We start from the raw sequence: 27,831 nt of genomic DNA, 5'->3' as shown, positions 1-27,831 counted from the left end.
TAGAGAAATACACAGAAGTTTAATATTACACAAAGGAAAAATGTCTTTTTTTTCTTTGAAACCCCATGTGGAGGGGTACATAAAGTATCTTCCATAAATGAACAGGCGTGATTAGAGAGGTCTGCACAGACGCAATCAAACACAGACTCACTTTTGCCAATTCAATGTCTGACAGGAGGATGCAAGCTTTACAAATTCTAAATACACTATGCACACTCCCCCTGGAGAAAATGAATACATTTCTGTTAACGTGTCTCTATTTGTCATTTACATTATATACACGTATCCCTTACATCCCCGACCCCACCCCCAACCCTCTGCCACAACCTCTCATTGTTATGCAAACAGGGAGGGGGTCTCCCCCCCAAAATTCCAATTTTACAACATGAATTGCATTCTCTTTTAAATCCTTGACTCAATTTCAAACGTCTGCGATCAGACAGTACAATTTGTGTCGCGCTCTAATTACTAGACGTGATTTTTGTGAAAGGTTGCAGTTACAGTTTACACACTGTGTAGGGAAATAAAACATCCCAATGCGGCAGTGCATTGTCTTCAACAAACATATAAACAAACACATACAACATCTGATCCTTCAACTGTGTTATATGCAGGTGATTTGAATCCATATTTGGTTTACAAATCTCAAATGGGGGAACTTTTGTCCAATAACATACAGTATGTTTTGAATTCATTTAATGTACTGCATACAACTGTGTAAACCAAATTAAACTGAAAACAGTGGACACAAATAATAACTTAAAACAATATCAAATGTGATGAAAATCCACAATTCCCAAATTTGAGCTCGGTGCTGTTATCAAAGACTTATAATCAGGCCTCAAAACAATCAAGAGCACTTTCTGCACATTCTCACTTTAAATAAAGAGGACGAGGTCACTTGTTCCGATGATGTCACGCAAATCATTTTTTGGAGAAATTTGGACCTCTAAGCTGCATTAACAATCTTTTAGACAGAAAACAACTAATTTAAAGCTGACCAATTCGTATACATAAGAAAACAAAAAAAACCTCCGATAACTTTCCTGCTGAGCCGTCTGAATATTCCTTTTCACTGATGCATTGTCACAGAGTAATGAAAAACAATACACAGGTACTCAATACAAGTCCAGTGAGAGTGCATTTGGATCAATTCGTTACAATATTGGACTGAAGGGATTCTGTGTGTGTTTGTGAGTGTGTGTGTGTGTGTGTGTGTGTGAGTGTGTGTGTGTGCGTAGTCCTTGACAGACATACAGTACCATGTAGTTGTCAGTAATAGATAGGTACAGTACTGTACAGTCACAAAGTATTCACAACGGGTATATACAACAGCTCCGGAAACACTGTTGGATCATGCAGGATGTTTTTCCCAAAAAGATGCAGTTCACCAGTAACAAAACGACGAAAGGAAAGATCAGAACAATCACACAGACGCTTCTATAAAACACAGGGATTTAAAAACTTCTGAAGACATCCGTAGGATGTTGAAATCGTGCTCTTGCATCAACATAATATCCAGGTCCAACCACTTACAAAAAGCATAGGACAACTTTGGTGATGTGTATCTGATTAATTTCAATGTGGGACGAAGATAAAACACATAAAAAAGGACGACAATAAAAAAAAAAACAATAAAAAAAACGGATGAATTTGAAATAAAATAATAAATATAAAAACAAGAGAGAAAATGATTTGATCAAGCACGTTTAGGCTGGACAAAGACAACAGGAGCCATTGGCACACATGCACTGGTGGACAAAACGGTGCTGAATTTGATGAGGAAGAGCGAAACATTACAATAAATACACAAGAACGACTACAGACTGGACAAAAAGTACTGAGACAGCTCTTAAAGTGGATTGTGTCATCTTTCTTCCATTCAATATTTTTCTTCCCGCCTCTGTGTCGAACTGTCTCTCCCCGCTGTCTGTCGCAGGCAAACAAAAGAGGACACGTAAACATACACACACGCACGCACACACATACGTATATACACACACACACACACACACACACAGACACACTCTCTCACACACTACATTGCACAAAGTGCGCTCGTTTCCTCTGTTGACACTCGAGGACATTTTACCACACTCGCACACACCGAGAAGTCTGGGCGTCAAAGGGCATGAGCCAAAGTTTTGGAAGAACACATTTCAAATAAGATAAAAACACTCTCACAAGACAATGTTGTTTTTTTTCACAAAAATAAATGATAATTAAAAAAAAAAAAAGCTACAACACTTTTCCTAAAGCCCACAAAGGCTCCTGTCTCCTCTGTGTTGTTTACACATGATGATTATAGCTGCACAGTTTTCTGTTAAAAAGTCACAAATATGATCTATATATATACATATATATATGTATATATATATAAACATACATATATATATGTATATATATTTCTATATGTGTGTATATATATATATATATATATATATATATGTATATATAATATCACTTTAGTGCCCGCCAACATGGCTGGCTGTAAATGGTGTGATTCGAGTCAAAGGCGGTGGAACTGGTGCGTGGAATCTTTACACGAGGAAAAAAGGGAGTGCGGGGATGAGTGGCGTTCCGGCTCTCTCCCTTGGAGTTCCCGAAACAGACGTCTCTTTTTCGGCCGTGCTCCTATGCCACGCATTGTCTGTTGACAGACTGTGTGCGCGCGCGCGTGCATGAGCATAGGAAGCTGCTTGAAGCATCGATAGAGGAGGTCGGTGAGGTGTCTGTGGACGGACAGTCAAACGCGATCACGACTCCCGTAGGTGCAGGAGGGTTTCTCGGGGAGGCTAGTTGTTCTCGAAGAGGGAGAGAAGGTCGTCGTTGCTGTTGGTGGGAAGATCGGGGGGGTCCAGGTACGATAGTAACTCGTCAGGGTTGGCCAGCTCTGGAAGCAGCTATTGGGGAAAAGGCGGAAAAGAGACGATGAGTGGCGAGGCTAAATAACCTGAAAACATATTCGACTTTCTGCAGCTGGATGACTTTGAGTCATGCCCAAGTGTCTGTTGAAACCAATGTACACACAAGCGAGTGTAAAAAAAAAAGCAAACAGAGTCAAAACACAAACAGAGCACACAGCAAAGAGATGAGGGCAGCTGTAGCAGACAGTGTTAGCTGTTAACAGGTAGCTTAGGGTGCCCGGAGTGGGCACACTTACATCCAGGGAGGGTTCGGGCATATCCTGGGCTCCGTCTGAGGAGGGGTTAAAGTTCAGATCGCTGTGGGGGTGACTGTTCTGCCCGGGCTGCTGATGCGGCTGAGGCTGCGACTGGCGAGGCGGCTGCGACGGTTGGCCGCCGTGATGCAACGGCGGCCCTGACTGGCCGCTGTGATGTAAGGGCGGCCCTGAATGGCCGCCAGGGTGGGGAGACGCATGCAAGCTCTGCTGCATGGAGTTATGGGACTGATCGGTATGGGACATCTGCAGGTGCGAGAGGGAGACAGAAAGCGACAGAGATGGGAGAGTGAAAAATAAGAAGGAAGACAAAGAGAGTGTTAAGGAGGGGGGGGGGGGAGGATGCGAGGGAAGGCAAAAGGAAGGAAAAGCGAAATGAGTTCCAGCGTGAATAACATGGAACAGGCCTTCTAAATGGAAGCTGTGATCAGCAGACATGTACAGCTGCAACATTATACGGCGACATGAGCATGTGAGCATGACTGAGCACACATGCTGGCTAGAGGCGCAAGCTGCACCTTTGTTCAGAGCACAAATCTGAGCCTCTATTTTCAGCATTCTTCTACAAACTAAGGTAACATTATGCTACAGGACAAAATGTCTTAGCAGAATATAAATAAGAGACATAAGACCTACAAATAAAACCAAACATACTCCTAATTTTCTAGATTGCATAGTGATACACTGTTCCCATAAACATACTTTATTGGTATAACCAATGGAATGGGAAAGCAAGCAGACCCCTACTTACTGCATCATTGATGCCGTGGTTGAGGGGCTTGTCCTGGGAGAGGAGACCACCGGGGCAATCTGGCGGGTGGGAGAGCTGGGGGCCATGGATGAAGTCACTCATAGGGGGACCTCCTCCACCTCCTCCACCACCAGAGGGGTTCCCATGAGGGAAGTCAAAGTTCCCTTGGCTGTGGTAACTGTTGCCTTGAAGGACGAAAAAAAAAAAAACACACTTCTGTCAAAAGGCTTACTGCAGTTTGGCCTTGCTGACTTGTCTGATGAATCCGTCCTGTTGCAAGAAAGTTTTCTTTTCAAAGTGGTTACATAAAGGGGATACACACGTTCCACTTTTATGAAATTTTAAACCAGGTTCAGCACAAAACTCTCCTTGGGGCTTTTTTCTTTGTTTAATGCGCTGCACACACATCCGCTGTTCCCGCTAAAAAGAGCAAAACAGCTCCTTTTCCAACAAACGAGCTGACTATCCTGTTATTTATCTACGCAGTCGGGTCCTGGCTGTTTTCCTTTACCTGCTCCGGGGTAATCTCCCCCGTGGCCACTAGGATGTTGACTGGGGTGTGGGGGGTAAGGGCTGTGACCGAGTACAGGGCCGGGTCCGGGTCCCGAACCGGGCCCTAGCTGGGCGATCATCTCCATCACATTGGGCATGGTCATCTGACTGGGGCTCATGGTCTTAAAGCGCTTGGCGAGCGGTCCGTCAGGGTCCTCTTTGATGTGTAGCTCAGACTTTATGGGGACAGGTCGCCAGCTGCATGTAGGGTCTATAGTGACCTCCTCAAACTCTGAACTATTAAAGGAGACAGAAGATGGTGTTTAGTTTTTGAAACAACGAACTCAGAAGAAAAAAAGAAAGAGATAAAAAAAAAAACATACTTTTGGATGGCGTTGAGGATTCCCCACATGTACTGGTCCACCTCCAGACCTTCTAATAATGCTGTTTTACTGAAAAACAAAAAAAGACGCAAACCTCATTAGTAATCTCATCTTTACACCCCAAAAAATGTAATAACTTTTCACTTACTTGCACACAGGACACCTCCATGTCCCCCTCTCACAGTTGAGCTGCAAGTAGGACTCCAGGTCAAAGCACTGTGGAGAACAACATCACACATGCCCTTTAGAATAATCTCCCATTCACCGCGACACACTTTCACATGAGCGAGAATCGTTCAACACTTCTTTAAATCTGCAAACGTGTACCTGGACGTGTTTGCAGTCGTGCCCTCGTGCGGGCAGCTGGATGCGTCGGAAGGTGATGGGACATTTCAGCGACACTTTAATGGCCGTCTGCTCCACGCCGTCTTCCCCGTTTAGAGTAGTGGTGCCTGCAGACGCTGCCACGCTGCTGAAGTTCCTCTTAACTGAGAGAAGAAAGTGTTTCAGAGGGAAGGAATTAGTTTGTAAACAGTTGCAGGTGTACTTCCCTACCTTTTTTGTTTTTTTAAAGCCCACCATAAAGAGAAGCAGGTGGTAGCTTGTGTAATTAAGATGTGCTTATGCATAATAACTACACTGAGACAAAATGAGCCATACCCTTGGTGATGCAGTGTTCTGCAGGAAGGAGTCTTTTCTTCAGGAGCCCCTGGAGGACGGATCGCACAGATGGCCGGTGGACCAGCTGCAGCACAAACAGGTGGGACTGCAAAAGCCACACAAGGACATGGAAATAAACAGGAAAGTCTAATGAGCACAAACACATACACCAAATAAAATCATCACGAAATAATTACATCTATGTACTGCTGGTAGTTATACATTGTCCTGATAGTGTGCACTCACACAACAGCAGGCGGTGACTGTTATCTGGATGGTGTTTCTTCCAGGTTGGCATACGTGCTTCAGGTGCAGGGGTTTGTGGGAGGTTTTGTTGTCTCCCCTCTCGATGGTGAGGGGCGTGGCGTTGACGCTGACCTGGACGGAGGCGGGCCAGTTGGTGTTCATCTGCCGGTCTTCGTGGTGGTAGCACTTAAACTGGAGCTCAAGGTCGGACCTATGGGATAGGACCAGAGCAGTGAGCGATAGCCAGAAAAGAACTGTATGTGTGCTTTTAGCTTAAAAACTCTCACTGTAATAGTAAATAATAGTGTGTGTGTGTGTGTGTGTGTGTGTGTGTGGAGGCCTGTGCGGTGGCCGTACCTCCACATGAGCGTCTGGTGGACGGAGGGTCGAAGGTGGTAGACGTGGTTACTGACAGCCAGGTTGTGCTCCAAGCGGAACGGCTCCAGCACCACTCCATCCCTGACCGGGAACGTCAGCCGCAGCTCCTCGTTGGGGTTTGCTGGGAGAGGAGGAAAGAAAACGCAGCGTAAAATAAAAATAAAAGATGAAATAAAAGATCACGTATATGAAAGTAACCACTTGTTTCAGAACCGCTGGGGTACTCACTCGGAGGGGGCGGAAGTGCTGTCGTATTTGGTTTCATGTCGGGTGGAAACGGCGGCTTCACATCCTGGTTGGGCGACAGGTACGGTGGGATACTACTTCCTGGGGTCATGGGGGGTGTGGGGTTTCCAGGGACCGGGGAGTGGGGGTAGTTAACAGGCCGCGGGGGCTGTAAAAGGCAGGAAAGTGCAATAATGAAAACATCTGTAGAACTCATTTCACATATATGACTGAGCAATAAGTCTGGACTGAAAACAGACCCCGTTGCCTTGGCCGTAGGAGTATCCGCCTCCAGAGAAGTTGGTGCCCTGACCATTGAAGGGCTCTTGCTGTGAGGGAATAAAGAGCAATCATAATTACATATAGTTCCTTATTGCACCATGTAGTTTGCTCCAAGATGTGTTATATACATATGTGCTAGGATCTGGCTTTTCCACAGTGCATGCTGGGATAGGCTCTAGCCCCCCTTCTGACCCTGAGTAGGAGAAGGTTGTTGGTGATTGGTGTGCCATGACAGACCTTGTAGTACTGGCCCATGGGCATGCCAGGTGGGTACTGTCCTTGGCCCTGCTGCCCTGGCATCCTTTGGCCGGGGTAGTTGGGAGATGGCAGCGGCCTGGAGGCGTTCGATGTGGGGTACTGGCCCTGCTGCGGTGGGAACTGACTGTTCAGTCCGTACTGCTGACCCCCGTAACTTGCCTGGACGAAGACAGTTAAAGGGAAGGAAAAAAAACATTAAAACATCTTTTAGGTGCTATATGACTTGTAGGGCTCTATGTTCCTGAAATACAACTGATTAATACAACATTTAAACTGTGTTTATCTCCTACCCAGTGTATCTAAAAACACTCGTTTATTTATTTAAAGTACAATGAACATAAATTAGTATATTTGCAAAGTATCAGTCCTCATGTTCCAAAGGAAAATAAAAACAGTCCTCATATCTTTTAACAAACAATTTCAAAACAGGGTTTGGAGTTTGTATGGTGCCAGGACCAAACAGGCACAGATGCAAAAAACTTGTAAAACTGTGTTGGGCCTGCAGGAAAATAGAGCCCATTTTCTCCAGATTGTTTTCAGATCTTTCCACTCACCTCCCCAGGATATGGCCTCTTCATCCCCTGCATGGGCATGCCGGGTCGAGGTCCTCCGGGATACCCCTGCTGAGGCATCCTTTGGCCGTGAGCCCCAAAAGGCACCATGCCTGGAGTTCGAGCCTGGTTCATGCCCATTGGAGGTCCACTCATATTGGGGTTGTTCATGGGTGAACCCATGCTTGCGGGATTCATACCTCCAGGGGGGCCTCGTGGGCCCGACTGGCTCATGTACTGGCTATTATAGGTCTGCGCAGGGCCCATTTGGAACGAAGAACACATCTGGAAACCAAACAGAAGGTTTCAGCGTTAAATACGATTATTTTGGTCTCCAGCAGGTGGTTGGATAATAGATTTCTGTGTACATTTGGTGTTTACAACTGTAAACATCTGTTGGCAGGTGTGTGCTGTACCTGTCCATACTGGTTCATATCTTTATTCTGGGTTTCCTGCAGAGCTGCCACCGTTGCCGTTGCCGTGGCCGTCGCTGTAGCAGCAGCGGCAGCGACAGCAGCAGCTGCAGCGGCGGCGGCCGGCTGAGTGAAGTCACCGGGAGAACGCGTGTGGGAGCTCAATCCCATACCTCCCGGAGGAGGGTTTGGGCCTCCAGAGTAGCTGTAAAAATACACAGAGCACATGTTTGAAAAATTATGATCTTTTTTTTATTACTTTATTTCCTAAAAAAAAAGAGAGAGTGGTATCTAGTCTCTCACCTCCCGCTGTATCCCCCAGGACCTCCAGGGTAGCCGGGCCTGCCGTACATGCCCTGCTGCATGTACTGTTGGTTGGAGCCTCCTTTGTTTGGAAACTGCTGCTGCTGAGTATTGAACTGGGGTGAGTTGAGCCCCGCTGCGCTGGCAGACAGACCCGATCCCATAGGGTTACCTCCGGGATTCATGGGGTTATTGCTATTCGCCATTGGGTTCCCTAGCACCTGGATTTACCAAAGGAAGGAAGATTAAAAATACCCATTAGGTGTGTAAAATCAACAAAGCAGGCAAACCCTTCTGAGTGGAGCTAGATGCTGTTCATGCACGGACATACCTGACTCTGTGACGTGTTGGTCACGCCCCACACTGTTGTAACCACAGACAATGACCCAGGGGGCTGGTTGGAGTTTTGTTGCCAGGGGACAGAGTCATAGGGAAAGGATCCATCACTGGAGAGAAGATCAAAACACAAACGCGCCAAATGGCACTTGAAGTTTCGTTTGGCGAAGGAGAGAGTCAATAGAAAAGCCGACACAGTTACATATCCGTCCAGAAATGTGAATAATTTGGGAATTCTTCTTACCAAAATGTTTGGCGTACAATTTCAAAACACGTTTTCAGCCAGAATGTCTGCTAATCGCTGCACACGAGTAAAAAGCTCCAAATGAGTCAATGAGGAGTTGCACGCCCACACACACTAAAGTAAAAACTAGATTTGATAAAAAATGATTTGTTGGAGTTGTTGAAAAATCTGTGGATATGGATAGGAAGAGTTGGAATGTATAATTTAGAACGAAACATGAGCGCCGGTTACATATGATAAACAAGCTAATTCCTCATGGGGAGAGGCAAGTGGCCAGTGGAGTGGGAAGGAACTGCTGTTTTTGGTGAGCAGCTTGTTTTCGCTCAGAGGTTAGCTCTTGGAATGGACGACTTGTTCAATATTTCCTCACAAACATTATCCCAAGATCCTCAGCAGAGGCAAACGGGACTCTCGGTCAAGTCCGGGCTTTCTTCTTCTTCTTCTTCTTCTTATTCGAGAGAGTGAGGCAAGAGCACACAAAGTTCTGCAAAAACATTACTTCACTGCTCTCTTCTTTGCCGGTTTGTCCCTCCACCCCAAATCCCCTCAGCTCCACAACAATGGAAAAACACTGTGTCTTGGCTTGTTTATTACATAAGCACTGAATTCAAGATAATACCTTGATGGAGACTGTTGCACCCTGTCTCTTAAACATACTTAAGTGAACCCTAGTTAGCTTTTTATGAATTAGTTTGGTGCAGTTTGGGGGAATATATCATTAAAATAATCTAGGGGAAAAAAACAGAAAATGGTCTACCTTGAATAACTAGAAGCTAATGGGTACAAATGGTAGAATCAACCGAATTTATTCAAATGCAGGTGACTCGTATCTGCTAATTCACCGCTGCACTTTACTGATTTTATGCTGTTCAGCTGATACTCCTCTTTTGGGATACTTTATGACCCCGGGGGGGGGGGAAAGCTGAATTGAGAGTCTTTAATCATGTGACAGGTATCATCTCTCGTGTCTCAGGGACTCCCCACTGACCTGTGCGTGAGGCCGGGCTTCATGCTGTTCATACTGGGCTGCATGGGAACTTTTCCCTGCGGCTCGTTCTGCCGGCTCTTCTGGTGACGCAGCAGGAGGAGACGACCCAGCTCCTCGCACCACGACGACAGCAGGGCTGCAACGGAAACACACACACATATGCACAGGATGCATTAGTCTCCTCTCAGCACACACACACACACGCCTGCACTAACATGCGTCTGCACTGTGTATTCATGTGACCTTTAGTGCATGTTTAAGGTTCTACGTGTGAATGATCACCGAGAAAAACACCTGGATTTTCTCGTTTTTTTATCTTCACACTTGAGTGTGTCTCAGACGCTTGTGTCCAGAGCCATCCCGGCCTGAAGTTATTGCTAAAGCCTGCAGGGGGCAGCCCAACTCAATAAACACTACATTGATTATTTGCTTGAGTGGATTTCACAACAGTTACATCACATCATCTCTACCTGCAGTGTAAAAATATAAACTGAAATCTCTCAATAGCACAAAGGACCTCCCAGTTTTGTTTTATGCCACAGAGAGGAAGAGGCTGAAATGGAGCGTGAGAGGCAGACAGAGACAGGCGTGAATGGGGTTACAGATACAATCTTATGTAGGAAGTAAGAAAGTGTGATATCTTCACTTCCTCCACTCATCACCACCACTTCATTCTCCTCCACACTTTCCATGTTCCTCTCATATCTCTAAGGAGTAATCATGCCGTGCAGCATTCTCATCCTCTTCGTCAAGACGAGGGATAATGTTTTTCCCGTATTGTGCCAATCACAACGTGTCACTCTCGAAATCGATCACAGTTGTGTGGCTTATTTAAACACGCTGCTTCTTGATTTAGAAAGTTGTCTCGACAAACCAACAAAAGAAAGGTTACAGTGTTCACTACTTAATTAAATAATTGAAGCGATGCTATTTTTAGCCTTGTAGACCCAGATACATCAGCTTTCAGGAGGAGCTGTAGCCAGCTTTGGGGTTTTTAAAGATGTAGAGATTTTGAAAGAAGAAATCGTGAGGTTTAAACAGTTCAAACATGGAAATTAGCATTGAATTGTGAAGATTTACAAGACCACAAACAACAAATGTCTGTCAAAGTGCCTCGTAAATGAAATGATAATAAAAACATGACTGATTTAAAAAAAACAATGAAATTGAAGCCTTGTTAATGAGTGAGTTGTGCCGTCTGTAACCTGTACATTAAGATACACCAGGTCTACACTGCTTGAGCTAACAATGCATCATGTTCTCTGAATGACTAAGATCCGATCAGACATGTTACTAAGAAAGACAACGACAGAACGCGAGGAGATAAGGTAAGAAAAGGAGAGGAAAGGAATGAAGAACGAAGCAGAGGAGCAGTCACATTCTCTTCAGGAGGGTGGAGAGAGAGCCAAGCCTCCTAGTTAAAGAGGAATTATTCCACCCTGCCATTACGGAGCGCTTATCTCCCACTAAATCACCACCTCTGCACCGAGGGCCTGTCTCTTCAACTGGAAACCCACCATTTAGACCTAAAGATCAGCTCCAAGCACAAGTGATGGAGTTGCTCTGAGAGGGGAGAGAGAGAGAGAGAGAGAGAGACATAGAGAGGCAGAGGAGAAAAGAGAGCAGTGGTGACTTATCATATCAGTGTGGCAACGAGCCACCGACGCTAACATGCCGCCAAGGCCGGCAGTCATTCATAATACAGCGAGGGTCCTCGCTGTGGGCAACGTGCATATTTAACGAGCCTAGTACGTGTTTTCACCTCACCATCCCTCGGGTCACACACCCGCAACTACGCTACCGTACTGCTCTCCCTTCATCTCCTTACTCTCACACACCGTACACACCCATATTCCTCTCAGTCACTGTTCTACAATTTGTGTTGACAACTGTCTACACTGTTATTAATTAGGACTTTCTGTTAACTTAACTGATGGAGGACAAGAGGAGCGGATGCCAAGAGCACAGACTGTCGAGTCAACATAAAAAAAAGAAAAAGAAAGGAGAACGTAAAGCAAGGTCTCTTGTCTTGTTACGCCGCTTTTGTTTCTCCTCTTTCATCTTTCTGTTAATTCGCATTTAATTTACGCTAAAGCCTTGTAGTTAAATCATACACTTTGTGCTGAAGGCTAGAACAGCTACCTGGCACCGAGACAAGCCAAGGGCAACCACTTAGTGGGTCTTTGTTAAAACCTTATTCACTCTATACCGCCTTTACACCGGCGGCTCCCACAGTCATAGAAAAGTATAGCTTTTACAATATTTATTAAAACTACGCAGAATGTAAAAAAAAAAAAAGGTGGATAAACTGAAGAGATACATGATGCTGAGACGAATCACCGTGAATCTTTTCTATCACAAGCTATTGATTTACAACACTGTAAAATAATATCGTTGGCTCATAATGAGCAAATTCTGCAACAGGCGAGATCAAAGAGAGAGTTTTGGGGGAACGGTATTAGTTTTTCTGCTCGCACATGAGTGGGTGGAACTCAGGGATGTTGTTCTTATGTCTCTGCATGCAGCTCGAATGCTAAAGTTCAGCCAAGCTTTTCCCAAACACTGGATATCCAGACGATCAAGAAGCAGCTCTGCAGAACGCCAGCGTTGCTCGATAAAGTTTTGACGCGATAGTTTACGTTTTGGGTCAGAAAGCAGAGAGATTGTAGATACGAGTCTGAAACATTAGGCTTATCGGGGAGCTTATGGCAGTGTTGCCTGAAGGCACCTTCTCCAGCAATGAAGGTTTGGTTGCTGTGAGTCTAATGTCAGTTTTCTTCTTCAGGAGTACTTACAAAATTACAAAAACAACAACAATACAGCTCGAAACAACTGCAGGAGCCTGTAAAGATGAGTCAATTAGCAGTTACTGTATATGTGATATTTTTGTAGTTGTAAATAATGTGTCTGTGTCTATCCAACCATGGAACTTACATCATAGTTTACGTACACATGCCGTCCCTGTTCAGAGATATTTAAAGGTGTTTTCATTGGATTCCCCGTAGTGGGACTCGACACGGAGACCTCTCCCTAACAAGTGCTCTGTTCTGTCCTCAACCGGCTGACCCTCTTCCAACGGCTCCGTTTTCAGAGAAGCTGTGGCTTTTAATTGTAAAATGCCCGGAGACATATCGGGCCCTCCTCACTGAGGCTGTGTTTACCGCTGTATGGCTGACCGACAGCAGGAGCCCTGGCTCATTCTCACCTCACCTCAGCCCCTCCAGGAGCAGCGGCGAGGGAGAGTGAGCCCTGGTAACAGGCTGCAAGGCCCATTAACCAATGACAGAGTGTTTGTACAGTACAAGTCCTCTTTTACAAGGAAGCCCCGATGCTAATCACTATGAACTCTGATAGTGCAGTGTGTGTGTGGTAAAAGCCTGCGAGCAGATCATTTGCCTGTTAAATCACGACAGACTATCTGATCCTGGGAAACATGATTGAGTTAGCTGCTTGGTGGTGACCCCGCTTTGTTGATAAACACATGATATGATGTGAGTGTGAAGCCCTAGATCCTATCACATCAGGGTTTTGGGAAGACGCCCCCCGCCTTCACGTGAACTGCTGTGCCCTGTTTTTGCTACCGAGGTAGTTAACACTCAACTCTTTCAGAGGAGATGCTGAGGCCAGCAGCAGAGTGTCATCGAGCTGGACAGTTCCCAGGCGTGAATCGCCGAACAAAATGTGTTATACGGCATCCTTTTCAGTTTTACAGAGCAATTGGCCTCTAGAGTAGCAGAGAAGAGTTTCGCTAAAATGGCCCCATTTTGTGCCAGTTGCATGTCAAGTGCCAGCAAACGAAGTGAACTCTACACACCGAAAATGGCAATTTCAGTGGGCGCAAACAGATGTTATCCTCTCCTGCATTCCATCAGTCATTCTGTAGCTCATGACATCGTCACCAAGCACAGTGCAATTTTGGAATATATAAAAAAAAGAAAAAGTCTGTCAACACTGTCTGAGTGCAAATGCTGGTTCCAGATTATTTATATGACTTTGGCTGATAAAAGTTGCACAACATGGGATTGACATAAAATCTCTTAAATATGACAGTGTGGAAAAATGGAAAGTAAAATCCTTCATCGAACTACAAAATGATACGTAAATGCGGTTACTCTCAATAGGACTAAATTATTGACTTTTTTTTTTACAACAATGTCATCACAAGTATCGCCCCAGTATTGGGGCGATTGGAGTATTGAGTCCTTGACTCATGTGCATTATACCAAAAAGCCGTTTACTGCTGCAGAATATTTTCAAAAGCAATTACAGACTAGTTTGTTTACCAAAATCAAACACAAGAAAAAGGCGACACTCAAGTGGTAATCAAATAAAAGGAATCAGCTCATATCTTGATCACTTCGGTGCGTTAACTATTTGGCAGTTGTTTTTTTTACAAATTGCACCTCACTGAAATCCAGAGCAGGAGACACCTGGTTCCTCTTGAGCTTGACTCATATCGTGATATTGATATGGCATCAGTGATATGCTACTGATATGGTATCATGACGGCTGCGCTCTTTCTGGTGCATTATCAAATTCATGTTTTCATCCATAAAACCTCGCGTAAAGGAGATGTTACACGTGAAGGTTGCAGCCTCATTTGTTTGGATGACAAACACAAAGCAAAGATTGGTGGCAATGTATGGCACGGAGGCGATTTTGTCAAAACAAATAAATAAAAGATCTATCGTGAAGCTGCATCAACTACTCTATTCACTGCGACGTCACTGTGTATGCTCAAAGTATAAACTTCGCATGGCTAGCTAAGTCGGTTTGCACAAAAGCCCGTAGAGACATTTGTGTTGTATTCTGCAAGAGCATTGTGCTAATTGAGCATAACTTAATACGTTTTAATATATTAGATAAATCTTCAGATGCAAGTCCCTGCCTCTGGTCCTGAAATTACCAAAAATCTGGCTGTCGTGCCAAATTGTGATCAACCATCGCTGGACAGGCCAGGCTTTGACAGAGACGTGTAATACTGTGCATGCAGCTCTTCTGTAGTTTTTGTTGATAACAAGACAAGACAAAAGGAGGAAATACTACATGAAAAATTACACTTTTTGAGCATGAACACTGCAGCACTTGACATAGAAGCCTTCTGAGACAATGTGTGGGATGATAACAAAGAAGCAATTTATAATAGATATCAACGGCAGAGGTCTGTAAAACACTGGCAGGTAGGTCTATGCTGTGCGGGGTACAAAATATTATGCAAAAGACGAATATGGAGGGCATATAAAAAATCCTGCAAAATAAAAAAAAAAGTAAAAAGTCATGCTTTTTTGCAGAAGTGTAATGGAAGCCATTTAAGCAGTCAATGATATCCCCCATCCTGCCCCCTCTCTGTTCAGCCAACTTCTTCCAAGAGAAGAGCATATCAAATGGGCTTTAGTCTCAACAGCTTAGAGGCAGAACAACTCAAACATGCCCTGCAGAGAGACGGCTCTGTGTCACAAGTCACACTCAACCAAAACCGGGCCTTTAATGGAACCAACTGTTCACGAGGATCAGAATATTCCAAATCGGAAACAGCCTCCAACTTCAAATGTCTTATTTTGTGTCATTTGATATTGTGACTTTTTTTTGTTGTCGTTTAATTAATCATATTTGTTTGTTTGTTTTCCTCTTTGCATTGGTAAAACAATGCAGTTTTTACTTATTTTGGCTGGTTTGACAGAATTTCATCCAGGACCTCTGGCAGTACACCAGACATGAGGACAGAGGGGGGGAGAAGATGGATGGAAGGATGCTAGACAGAGGACAGGTGGAGATGGAGGGAGTGGGCAGATCCCCTCCTCCCCGGGATATGTGTGGGTCACAAGCCAAAGAGATGCTGCAGCCCAGAAGGGAGGGTAGCTCTACCTGAGTCACTCTGACATCTCCTGCAGGTGCTGGTTTCTGTGGGGTTCAAATTACACATTTTTAAAAGGGGCAAAGTTATAAGAATCAGCATGAACACCAAACATAATGCAGTATGACGGCTGGATCTCGCTAAAGGTGCAAGATGTCGGGAGCTCGGGTGGGAATATGTGGGCTCTCCGTGTCGCATGTGGCCACAAAAAGACAACAACACAGTCTTTTACATTTTTAATGTGCTGTGGGGCGGGGCCTAGTCCAACTGAGCTCGATCGAGGCTCACTGCAAAGATGAACATGTCTCAGCACAGTATTTATAGAAGCTTTAAATGGTCATTCTCTTGAGTAAGATACTCTCAATTTGTGTGCCGTCATACAACGAATCACGGTCTAGAGCGGACAAGGACGCAAAGCTCACATCCTATGTATATTACTTAATCCATTTCCAAATATATTTAGGAAAGGAATGAGTGATCTTTAACAAGCACACTTAAAGACAAAAAAAAGAAGCGTACCCTTTCCTGAATTCCTCCCATTCCCTGCAAAGTCTCTTGACATAAGGGCTGCCGGTTATATTTTCGATTAATTAAAAAAAATAGGGAAAAATGTGCTTACAAATAAAGGGCAGTTTCATGAAAAATGTACTTATTTATTTAGCATCTGTCTAGTCTTCTGACCACTCAAGGTGTTCTACACTACTTGTCAACATTCACCCATTAACACACACATTCATACACTGAGGCTGCCCATCCGGATCTAAACTAATATACACACACACACACACACACACACACACACACACACACACACACGCACACAAATAACACAGCATACGGGAGCAATTTGGCATTCAGTATCTTGCCCAGGGACACTTTGACATGCAGACTGGAGGAGGCTTGTAGGATGATCCGCTCAACCCCCCCCCCCCCCCCCGTCACTTTAGTCTGACCAATGGTCCAAAACCCAAAGGTATTCACTTTACAATGATATAAAACAGAGAAAAGCAGAGAAAAAGTATGATTAATCAAAAAAGTATGATTGAATGATGAAGTATCTTTGTTATTGTCCTGGGTGCGATGAGTGACCACGTCAGTTACAAAGCACTTCAGGTACATTTGCTACGACGGGGGTTATGGCATTGACCAATGGGTTTGACCTACATCCTCGCTGGGACATGACATTCAGGTGGCCGGTGTATCTGCGTCAGACGCTCTGTGGGTCGGCGTGTCCTGCTTACAGTGCTAAGCCCGGGGGGGGTCACGGCCTTCCACATCTGTATCGGAGAACCGTCACAACACTCACGACGATGATGATGATGATCACGCACACCCATCATCCACAGAAGTAAACAGAAGCACAGGTATGTGGACACAAGCATACGTTCAAAAAGTAAATTATGAAAAGTGAAGTGTGTGTGTGTGTGTGTGTGTTGGCGAGTAAACAAACACAGTTGGAGTCTTTGTGAATATGCGCTTATGCAGTGAAGCGCCTCACACGGCGAGAGAGAGCATCACAGAAGAGCAAGCTGTGAATGAACTGCTCTTATCAGCCAAGCGCAGCTTCTCACCACTGGAGGGGAACTGGTAAATATCACATGCCTAATTATAAGCAGACACACTACTTGTCTCAACTTCCACAATATGTCTTTTATCTCACACTGTTGTTCCTTCAGTGAAACCAGGGTTAAAAGCACAAATCAAGAATGATGAGAAAACACTGATTCAAGAAGTTACAGCGGAGACATTTTTCTACAGGTGAATTTGTAAAGGGAGGATTTTGTTGAGGCGTGGCCATGAGACGATGTCACCTTGACTAAAGCACTAATAGGTGTGGAAGTGACTTAACAAGACTGAAGAATGTGAGTGTTTCCTGAAACACATCCTGCAAGAAGACAAGTCGCCCGGGGCGCTGAGAGCTCCACCCTCGCTGCTATCAATACCCGGCATCACTTCGTCCTACCAGAAATTCCTCTCTCAACTCTCTTTGCCCACCTGCTTTCTGTGGGGAGGAGGGAGGGATAGCAGAAACTAATTGCACAGGCCGCACAACATACAGTTCAAAGTCAAATGTCATGAATGAGTCACTAAAGGAGCCTGATGGGAGGTAGTCAGTGAGCAGTCACGGGAGGTCACGGAAGTGTGGAGAGTAAGCGACTCAAACACAGCTTTTGAGCCAGGGAGTCAGGAGGAAGGCTGGAGGGGGGGGGAGCAGCTGCATGTGGCTCTGGTGTTGAGGATGCAGACGGTTTCAGCGGTTTACACCCTGCTCGGGCTAACAGGAAGTGCTGCAGCTCCACGACAGCTCGCTGGAAGTCGTATTGTTTTATAGCTTCCTACGTAGGTCAACGGAAGATTGGGTTATTGTTCGCGAGAGCCATTAAGTTGTCAGCTTTTAAGGTTAAACGCTGATTGTACCCCCCCCCCCCCCCCCCCCGCAGCATCATGTTGCTTTTATCGCCTCTTTACTCCTTTTCATGTGAAGGCAGTGTTGTTTTCCTTTATGAGACACAGACACACGTTTGACAGTGACAGGTACATTTCATACTTCTAAACGTCAATGACAGAGTGAAACAGAGAGCGGGCCTTTGTGTGCGCTGATCTAACTACATCGTGCTTCCATGACTACACTCCCCCCCCCCTCCTCCCTCTCTCTCCTAATGAGGGGACAGGCAGACAGGCTCTGGCTCCAAGCACAGGTCAACAACTTAAAAAAAAGGGATCCACAGTGGGAAAGTGGGTCATCTTCTCCTGACACTGACGCACATACACTTGCACTCTGAACACAGACATGGAATAATGCTCTTTTAGGAAGATGTTGAATGTATGATGCTGCCCAGAGTCACGAGGACTCAATGTCACCTCTTTACAACAGTGGAATCATTACGGCATTTGTAATGTCAAATAAACTAAATCCAAACTGACAAAAGCAAACATAGTTTGTTATTCTATCTTTGTGAGAACTAAAGAAGTAAACACTCTTTAAATGCCTTGATACAAAACATAAAGACCAAAACATAACCACAACCTCAACTGTAACACTTACCCACAGAGCCCAGAAATAAGCCAAGAAATTACCAAAACACACAGTGCACACAGACAAAAACCCATTCAGAGTAACCCTGTGACAGAACAGCATGTAGGTCAACCTGTGGTCAGCTGATCTGCCCTGATCCTGTCAGTGCTTTAGACTACACTCACACACAACATAGATTAGATGCCCTTGTTATTTATGGCCTAAATTACAGCTGCAACAGACACAGCAATGGAAAAAGCACAGTTGAAATCAAAAGTTTTGCCGACTATGTAAGAGTATATAATATACTTTTAAGAGAAAACTAGACAAATTCTGCTTCAATCACTGCATTTACAATTGTGTCATCTTGGACCCGAATCCACTCCTCTATCGGCCTGTTAACCTCTGATCTTGCCCCAAGCATGCAAAAAAAAAAAGCTTTGTGCAGACATACACACATGGACAGCAGACACACACACACACTTACCCAGAGCCAAGCAAAGTCCCTGCACATCTCATCTTATTCCCTTCATAGCGCAGAGAAAAGACTCAAATGTCACAAATGCTCCTGTTCCCGCAGAGGCCAGTGGCAACTCTCAAAGCTTTTGCTGCTTCCAAGCCTCCTGCCTGCGCCTTATCACTCTCACTCTCTGCACATATCCCTTACTCTGCTCATGCTCTTTCTTTCTTACTTCCTCCTCTGTCTTCCTCTCTTCTTTTCTTTAGCTCACTCTCTTTTCTCCCTTCTCTCCCCCTTGCTCTCTGATCTGTCTTTTTCCCCTGTCCAGCTTCTGCACAATGCACATCAATTATTCAGAGGCAGTCTCCCGGTTTCTCCGGCTTATCCAATCAGAGCGAGGCTCTGCACTAATGGGCTCCTGCTGTACCTGCTACCGGCTCCAACACACTCTCGAGACTGCAGGGGGGGGGGGGGGGGGGGGGGGGGGGGGGGGGGGGTGAGGGAGGGAGAGAAATAGACAGAGGGAGCAGAGGAGACAGGCAAGGAGGAGGGAGGATGAGAGGAAGCGATAAAGACAGCGAGCCGACGCAGACAAACAGGAGTAGAGATAGAGAAGGCAAGATATTCCAGTGGTTCTCACCTCTGTCATGAGCTGCTGTTATTGATGTGCCTATAGTCTGTGTAGCGCTCCGTTGCCCTGTTTCTCTAAGCTGCCATCACACACTTAAGACAGTGCACACAGAAACACACATGCACAATATGGCAGCATGTCAGGAAGGGTAAAAAAAAAAAAAAAGAGGAAACAACGCAAAAAAAAAGAAGAAAAAAAAATCTGCAAGATTGCAAACTTGCATAGATGGGTGGAGCTTATAGCTGGCTGAAAGCCAATGCATGAGAGAGGAAGTATGAGATGTAAAAGTATGAGATGTAAAGATCAAGCTGTCGAGGCGGACATATAGTAAATTATTAGACTCCTGCCTGCAGAACAATCTAACCCGACACCGTCCCCTTGTCTTCATCAGAGGCCACTTTGTAAATCCAACTAACAAGACACATCAGAGACTCGCAGAATATCTGAGTGTGACTGAATTAAAGAAGAGCCAAGATGAGGGTGAATCTGAGTTCATCTCGTCTTCGCCCGCCCCCCCCCGACATGAGCCGACAAGGTGAAAAAAAACAATCTGGATGAATGAACGGGAAAGAGCCAAGCTGTCGTTGTTCTCTCTCCTTACCTAAACGTTGAGATGTGTAATGCAGCGGGGAAAGCCCGCCGGCCTTGTAACATCAGAGGGAAGTTGTCTTTTGTGTGACAAGAGACACTCAGTCATCAGCGGTTTCACAAATGTCCCACGCAGAATTGAAACACCGACAACGGAAGGCATTGTTGGACAGAAGTATGAATTGAAGGGGTGTATCTAAAGCCCCTTGGGGGATGATGTGTGAGGGGGGGGGGGGAGTCCTGAGGTGTGCCAGATCAGTCAACCATGAACAAAAGGGGGATTTAAATCATTTGCTCATCCGGTTTTGAGAAGAACAAAAGTCTTCTGTGTTTGGAGTGCAACTGCGCTACCAGCTCAGGGCTCTGGGATATTACCAAAATGAATTTACTTGCAATTGTGTAAACCAAACCAATTAAAGTAGCAAGTGATAGAGGATCCAATCAGCCAGAGGCAGCAAATGCAGCTACCCTAATAAGTATTTCCCCACGAGGTTTACTTCTATAAACTTAATAGTGAAGTTCTGAGGGTAGTTTTGGGTTGCAAAGAGGTTTCATCATCTAAGGCGAACCACTGGAGAGTGTCAGAGGAGAGGCCCGCCTGCTAAAAATAAACCCTGTTTCCTGTTAATAATTCAGCCCGCTGCTCTTACTCAGCAGTAATCAAATATGAAAGTCTGTAAGGTTGATTGGGTCAGTAACAAAGGATGCCTACACCTTCCTCTAGTTCTACACACGCAGCTCAAAGTTGGAAAGAAAGACCGGGCGAGAAAATCAATCAAGTGAAAGTAAATTGAGAGACAGATAAGTGGAAGACATGTTGTAGGCCAAATGATGAGACAGAGGATGTGTGTGTGTGTGTGTGTGTGTGTGTGTGTGTGTGTGTGTGTGTGTGTGTGTGTGTGTGTTGTTCACAGGGTATGGAGTGAGTTACAGCCACACCCTGGAAGTTTTCTGTCACTGTTGACAAGGCGTAGTGGCTGTTTTCCTGAGAGCGCACTCTGCTGAACGCTGACAAATCACGCAGTTCTGCTGCGACAATTTGTTTTTTAATGTCAGATGTGAGTGGGTGGGGGAATTTTACAAACCACCCAGAACAAAGCAAAGCTCTTTTCATCGTATTTTTCTTCTCCAAACACTCTTCTTAATCAGCTGATGAAGGGAAACTAAAAAGTGTAGATAAAGGGATCCTAAAAGAATCACCCGCTGTTTGACTGAAACGATAAGCAGTCACTCCTGAAGCTTAACCTCCCGATAACATGCGATGTGATCGAATCATCATATCTTTGAGCAAGACAGATGAACAACAAGCAGAAACCTGACTTAAACATTAAAATAGGTTTCAAAGAACATAGCGATCATTCCAGGGAGCAGCTACCTTTAATCCGGAGCATGCCAAGTCATGTTGAAAACATAACACACAGACTGAGTCACACTTAAGACTCACTTTCATCTATTTTAAACTTAACAGGGGGAGGGGTGGGCAGAAGAAGAAGAAGAGGCAAGAAAGTTGGCATATCTTGTCATAATGACAATTCTGTAGGTTTATTATTGGTGCTCATGCTTCCTAAAGAAAGAGATAACAAACTGCTACGAACTTGAAGACAACAGTGACAGATTCGCAGAGGAAGGAAACGCTAAAACCCTCGACAGATTATTTGCCTAATCTGATTTGGTGCCTGCTGAACTTCACAGCAGCCCAACAGCTCAGAGTCTATTAGTGTTTGCTGTGTTTGTAGGGCGGCAGCACACCTATTATCTAATGAGCCTCTGGGTTGGACGTTTTGTAGCCGACTACAGATTATTAGGGGGAAAACATACACAACTCTAGATTTTAAAAATAGATTATGGATTTTTTTTTTTTTTAACTGCATTTGACAAAGAAGTGGCGTTCATCAAGTGTGATGCCACAAAAAGATAAAAAACCTCAAAGTTGCTCTTTTCAAGAGAGTGAACTAAATAAATGCTAGCTGCTAGTATGCTAGCTGCTAGTATGCTAACAGCGTCAAAGCCCCTGTATTCCTCGCTGGCACTGAGAGTTAACAGTGCTAATGCTAGCTCGCCTAACAGCAGATAAGTCTCTTCGCTGGCTGATTCCAGATTAGAGCAGCACGCTAATCCCTAAGGCCTCACTGCAGGGTCACAATCTCCAGACAGCAGTCTGCTGTTGCTGAAAAATCTCTCGACAGGTCTCACGGGGCAGCAGTTTTTATGGTGGGAGAAGTGCAACTTTAGGCGAACACGTGCAAAAAGCAAATTGTAAACACTGTAAATACTGTAGATCTGTTCACTCTCTAGTAGCCTCTCTACTTACTTACTGGAGGTCATACATTCATTTGTTTCCTGATTCATTTCGAGTAAATCGAGCGTTTTATACTTGTCGTGAGTTTTACACACGTCGAGTTAACTTTGCAACATCTCAAGTTGTCAAAGTGTTTAAAAAAAAAAAAAAAAAAAAAAGTAGGGGTAGCAATAATTGCTTCATCAATTTCCTCTTTAACTGATGCTCCGAAAAGAAAGGGTCAGTGTGATTGATCTGCAGTCTTAAGAGTCTGCCTCCTCCCCAGAGGAGCCCTGCAGAGAGCAGCCCAGACTGCTTGGCCCTCGTCTGGGCTCTCAGGTGTCAGATTCGCGGCCCTCTGTCGCCATGCAGGCTGTCAGAAGATTGTGCTGGGCCTGCACAATTTAGCACACATTCATGCATGTGCAGACACACACACACACACACACACACACACACACACACACACACACAGACAGTAAAAATAGGACCATACAGACAGATGGGACAGTAAGAACCTAATGCTTCTCTGCATCCTATTTGATGCATTATGAGCGCATGCATGTGTCTTGGAGTTCAAGTGTGCATCACGTCATCTCTGCCCCCCCCCCCCCCCCCCCCCCATCTGCTTTCTCAGACAGACGTCCTTGTGAGGGAGGTAAGAAGGATGCTCAGTGACTAAGACCTGCCCTGAGTCACATCTGCCTTCCTCCCCGACAAGCCCGCCTACCTCGTTTGATGACTGGCCGCATCATACCCCCCCCCACACACACATACACACACACACACCCCATACCCGCATAATTACACTACAGTTCCCATTTGTCCGCTGTGCATAAACAGCTTTTCCTGAAACCCAGTGCTGTCTTCTATTAGATCCCAGAACCATCAAGCAGGCCGGAGGATGATTCTGGCTGTCAGTCGGGCTCAGACGGCCAGCCAGTCCGAGCCATGCCTGGACAACAATCACATTATCCCAACACAGGAACACAGACAGAGAGAGAGAAATACAGCAATCAATATCGTACACTGACGTCTGTCTGACCACTTAAGTTCCTCCCAACAAGATGCTCCCCTCCACAAACTGAAAGAGGATATTCAAGCTCCAGCAAATGTTCATATCACAGGATTGTGTGAGCGTAAAAACAGCAGAAAGCGGTACATGTCTGCCTTCTGCACATCCGGCAGCAACACATTGCATCTCAGGAGTTGTGGGATGAGATTTCAGAGCGTCGCGGTTGCTGTCACTGCAGTTGCCGTTACGAAAACAGTGACATATTCGCCTTGGCAGAAAGAAAAAAAACAACACAGAAATCAGACAGTTTAATGAAAATATTTGACTCTCGGTACTGCCACTTATGTAACTGCAGAAACAAGAGTTTATCTGCGCTCTGACTGGCTGACTACGGCTTCGTCAGGCAGAGTGAGTGGTCCAGCACACATCAGCGACACCTCCCCAGCCATCCATCTCTTTCTCTCTCTCTTTCTCTCTTTCCACTCTCCCGCCTCTGCACATTTCACTTTGACAAATGTACAAGAACAGGCCGCTCCTGCAGGACTGTGGGAGGTGGGGAGGGGGGGTATGGATCGGGGGGAAGAAGGGGGGAAATTGGATTTGATAGATAAATGTCTGAGGATAGCATTACTGCTCGCTCTTTCTCTCTCTCTCTCGCTTTGTGTGTGCACGCACATATGCATACATGTGAGTGTGCACGGGCTCGTGTGGAAAGACTGTTGAGTAGACCGTTTTCGTGAGGCTACCACCCGGACGGCTCATCTCAATAGCACATTAATGTTTAATGGGGACTAAAAATATCTGACATTATAATGCTCTACGGGCTTTTTTGTGTGATGTCTGCGGTCGCAGTCGCAGATCCACAAACCACAGATTCACGGCAACCTTATTTGTTTTTAAAGCATCGACAAGAACAAACGAATATGCAAATTAAACTTGTCTGTTAGCATGACTTTATACAGTGCTCAAAACAAAATAAGCAGCTACGTTGTGCACTGGTGGACGGAGCAGAGTAATGAAGGGGGAAACACTTCTGACTGGATCACGACTTAAGCCATAACAGCCATTTGTTTCAATTGTTTTATTTCATGAAAAAAAGTCAACAAATCCAGCATGGAGAACAATGAGCACTGTGTCGCCGCTGTCTCGCGAGTCAACAGCAGTAAATGGGATGATGTATGAGCATGCGTTTCCGCTGGCGTTTTTTCGTAAAGTGCTGGGCCTTACCTGCGGACTTGGGAGTGAATTTGTCCCTGTTGGCAGCACACACAGCCAGCAACCGGTAGCCCAGATCCAAGTCATACCCTGCTGAGCAGCGACGCGACTCACCACCTGGAGGAAGAGCAATGCATCCTTTAGGCTCTCTAAGATGAGCATTGTAGCAATTGTTTTGTAATCAACACATCATTTTAAATACATCATTTCATTACATCATTGCAATCTATCTGTCTGTCCATCACTTTCTCATGCTACCATACAATATTGATGCTAAATCAACAGTAAGCCACAGCTAAGGCATCTTAATCCTTCCACTTTTCTGACTTGTGTGAGTGTTTTTGAGCCCGTGCTATCACTGAACTTCATTTTTCTCCAGACAAACGCGCATTCAAACAAGACACGGTGAGATTAACGTGGAGTCTGCAGTCTGGATCGCTCCAGCGCTCCAGAGTCGGGACGAGACCGACGACTGCATCAACCTCCAAGAGAGGTAAGACAGCCAAACCACAGAGCCGAGTCTCTGAAAGGTTATCATCAAACAAGCCCGCTCCGGCCCCAAAGTGAACAGTTTGTCCCTGACTAAAGGTTGCCAGTTGAATTACCCAGACAGACCAGGAACATGTGGAAATAATAGGTATTTGGATAGCCAGCTAAACTGACCACTTTAACTCTGTCTGTGTGTGTGTGTGTGTGTGTGTCAGAGGACGGTGTAGAGGGAAAGTGAGTAAAGTACTTCTCAGCAGCATCCCCTGAGGGTACAGAGGTTAAAATCCTCCTTTTCCCTCCAATTTGAGAGGAACCAGTCCTCAGCTGTAAGGTTTTTAATGCTCCTTTTGTGACTTCAAAAAGAGGTTGAACATTTACGGGGACATGAAGCAGGAGCCTCCCAGACTTTAATACAGCCTTAAAGGGGATGCTGAGTGACGTTAAACAGGACTCGGGAGACAGGGGTAAATCATTATTAGAAAGGAAACCCCTTCGCTTTTATCTGCTTACAGATGGCAACTCCTCTGCTCCCTCTGACCTGAACACACACATTACCGTTAACAAGGTCAGCTGGGGTGCCTCTTGGAGAGCACACATAACAGCTAGCAGTGGTCATAAAGTGCCTTTGTCACAAGTAATACGGCTGCTGAGCACTGAATGAAGAACCGTGGAAATGATGTCAATAAACAGGGTTTATTTGATTATCCTAGTTAAGAGATGGCAATATAAAACTCTACAGTTTCACTTCATCATAGTGAATTTATTTTAAGCTGTTAAGGAGACATTTTTTTTTAGCTCACAACATAATCTATTCAAGCCAACCATATTATACAAACAATGGCGAGGAATCGTGTTGCTGTCAATCGTTTAATTTCCTGCGCGAGTGCGTCTGCCCTGCAGTTTGTACGAGGCAGGCAGCCAGCTTACAGAGGCTAGCATAGATTCAACACGGATTTAACAAGCGTTTCACCTCATAAGCCTTTTTCCAGCATAATCTCCCTCCGAGGACGTGCATCCAGGCTCGTATTGCTGTCAATGTGAGAAGAGTGCTCTGAGAGGTGCTCGAGGGTTACTGGGCCACTGATATTCTCTATTTGCTGGAGGGGGAAAATAAGCAGCAGTTGGTGTAGTTTATTTCTGCTTGTTGTATGTGAACAACATACTCCTGGTGAACTAAGAAGCAGAAATAAAGTTGATGTCTGCCTGCACTGACATTACCCTCACTTTGCGATAACAGTGTACGCAAAGAAAGACGAAAAAAAAAAAACACACGAACTGTCAAGCAGACAGAGCTAACAGTGCGGCACTCACAGCTCGGTTATCTCATCTTTTATTGGCTCTAGAGCCGATACGACATTCAGCTACGACCGATCCAACGGGCTGCGATTGATCCACGGTCCTCTTTAAAATCCAGTCCAGCTCTCTTGACACACAACCAGTGAGGTGACGGCACGTAGATAAAAATCCTTGAAAGAATGCGAGGACTTGTTGCGCGCTGTAATTCTCCAAATAAGGAGCCGTTTGCTCTCTGAGTGTGATGAAACAATTTGGCTGATGGAAACGGCCCCCATGCCGAGAGGGATCTCAGTGGTGGGCTCTATTGTATAGCTCTTTATCAGCCTTTAAGAGGCTTTTATTGTCATTTACACATCAATGGGCATTTATCTGTTTGCTCACGCTACCACTTCAGCCGGGGAGGACAATGTTCCTTCGGCGTTTCAAAGGTTGATCTCAGCGATAGACGCGTGAAACTTTCAATTCTCTGCTCTACAGCCTCTTTCACACATGTGACTGTGTGTGTGTAAGTGTGTGTGTGTGTGTGTGTGTTTTCAGACACACCTGGGGCTGGCCAGCTCTCTAGCCCTGTGCCCAGATCGATAAATGCTAGCTGCTGAACTGAATGGCGATAGCCATGGGTGACCGGCTACCCACAGTCACGTTCAAGCCTCTTTTTTAATCGTTTGTGTGTATGTGTGTGTGTGTGTAGAGCACGAAGTGGAGAGAAGCAGTGGGGTGACAAGGACTTTAACCTCTGTCACTGGCCCCTGACGGCCTGAACAGCTGCCTTGGATAACTGCAGGACACAAACATGGTGGCCTGCTCCGAACTGTTTTTACTCAAATTTGAAGGGAAAGAATTGTTTAACCAAATACCAAATGTCAATATGACTCGGACACGAAGCTTGTTTCAGCTGCTGCACCATCTATGTTAACTTAAAAGTAGGCTAAAAGCGTCAGCGGTGGACAAATCCCTTCTCCTAAGTATCCAAAAATCAAATTATTGTTTTGCTCACGTCTCCTGAAAAGTACCTGAAAAACCCAACGAAAACCATAATTACTGTTTGCGTACCGTCAGACATCCCATGAGGCTTTGCTCGAAAGGTCGCTGGAAGGCCCGGGGATCTCCACACCAGTCGAGCAGCTCTGTGGCCGCCGAGTGGAAGTTGGCCGGGTTCTGTAAGTGCTGTGCAAACACAGAGAAGGGAGACTGCCATTAGAAACAATGGGAAATAATGAGCGTTTCACATCGGGTACAAATTGGAAAAACAGTGAAAACCAAATAGTTTCGCAGCCCCGCGCTCTCCCTCCAAACCG

At 45.2% G+C, this 27,831-nt stretch overlaps 1 protein-coding gene across 1 annotated transcript; it reads right to left on the bottom strand.

Moving 5' to 3' along the window:
- On the bottom strand, positions 1-27,698 carry LOC142944020 (zinc finger MIZ domain-containing protein 1-like). The gene is given in 21 exon segments (XM_076085576.1): positions 1-2,903; positions 3,164-3,427; positions 3,933-4,117; positions 4,444-4,721; positions 4,808-4,876; positions 4,956-5,023; positions 5,135-5,295; positions 5,468-5,573; positions 5,714-5,924; positions 6,071-6,212; positions 6,320-6,485; positions 6,577-6,645; positions 6,836-7,015; positions 7,411-7,692; positions 7,824-8,025; positions 8,124-8,344; positions 8,455-8,569; positions 9,692-9,827; positions 24,761-24,835; positions 24,838-24,865; positions 27,587-27,698. Coding segments are annotated over 21 exon segments (3,081 nt in total). The 5' UTR covers positions 27,602-27,698; the 3' UTR covers positions 1-2,795.
- Positions 27,699-27,831: the final 133 nt, after the last annotated feature.

This window comes from Anarhichas minor, unplaced genomic scaffold (assembly GCF_050575085.1).
Source record: "Anarhichas minor isolate MPS153535 unplaced genomic scaffold, ASM5057508v1 ptg000174l, whole genome shotgun sequence".
Taxonomy (NCBI): domain Eukaryota; kingdom Metazoa; phylum Chordata; class Actinopteri; order Perciformes; family Anarhichadidae; genus Anarhichas; species Anarhichas minor.
Note: the sequence above shows the minus strand (reverse complement) of the source record. Positions and strands in the feature narration are given on the sequence as shown.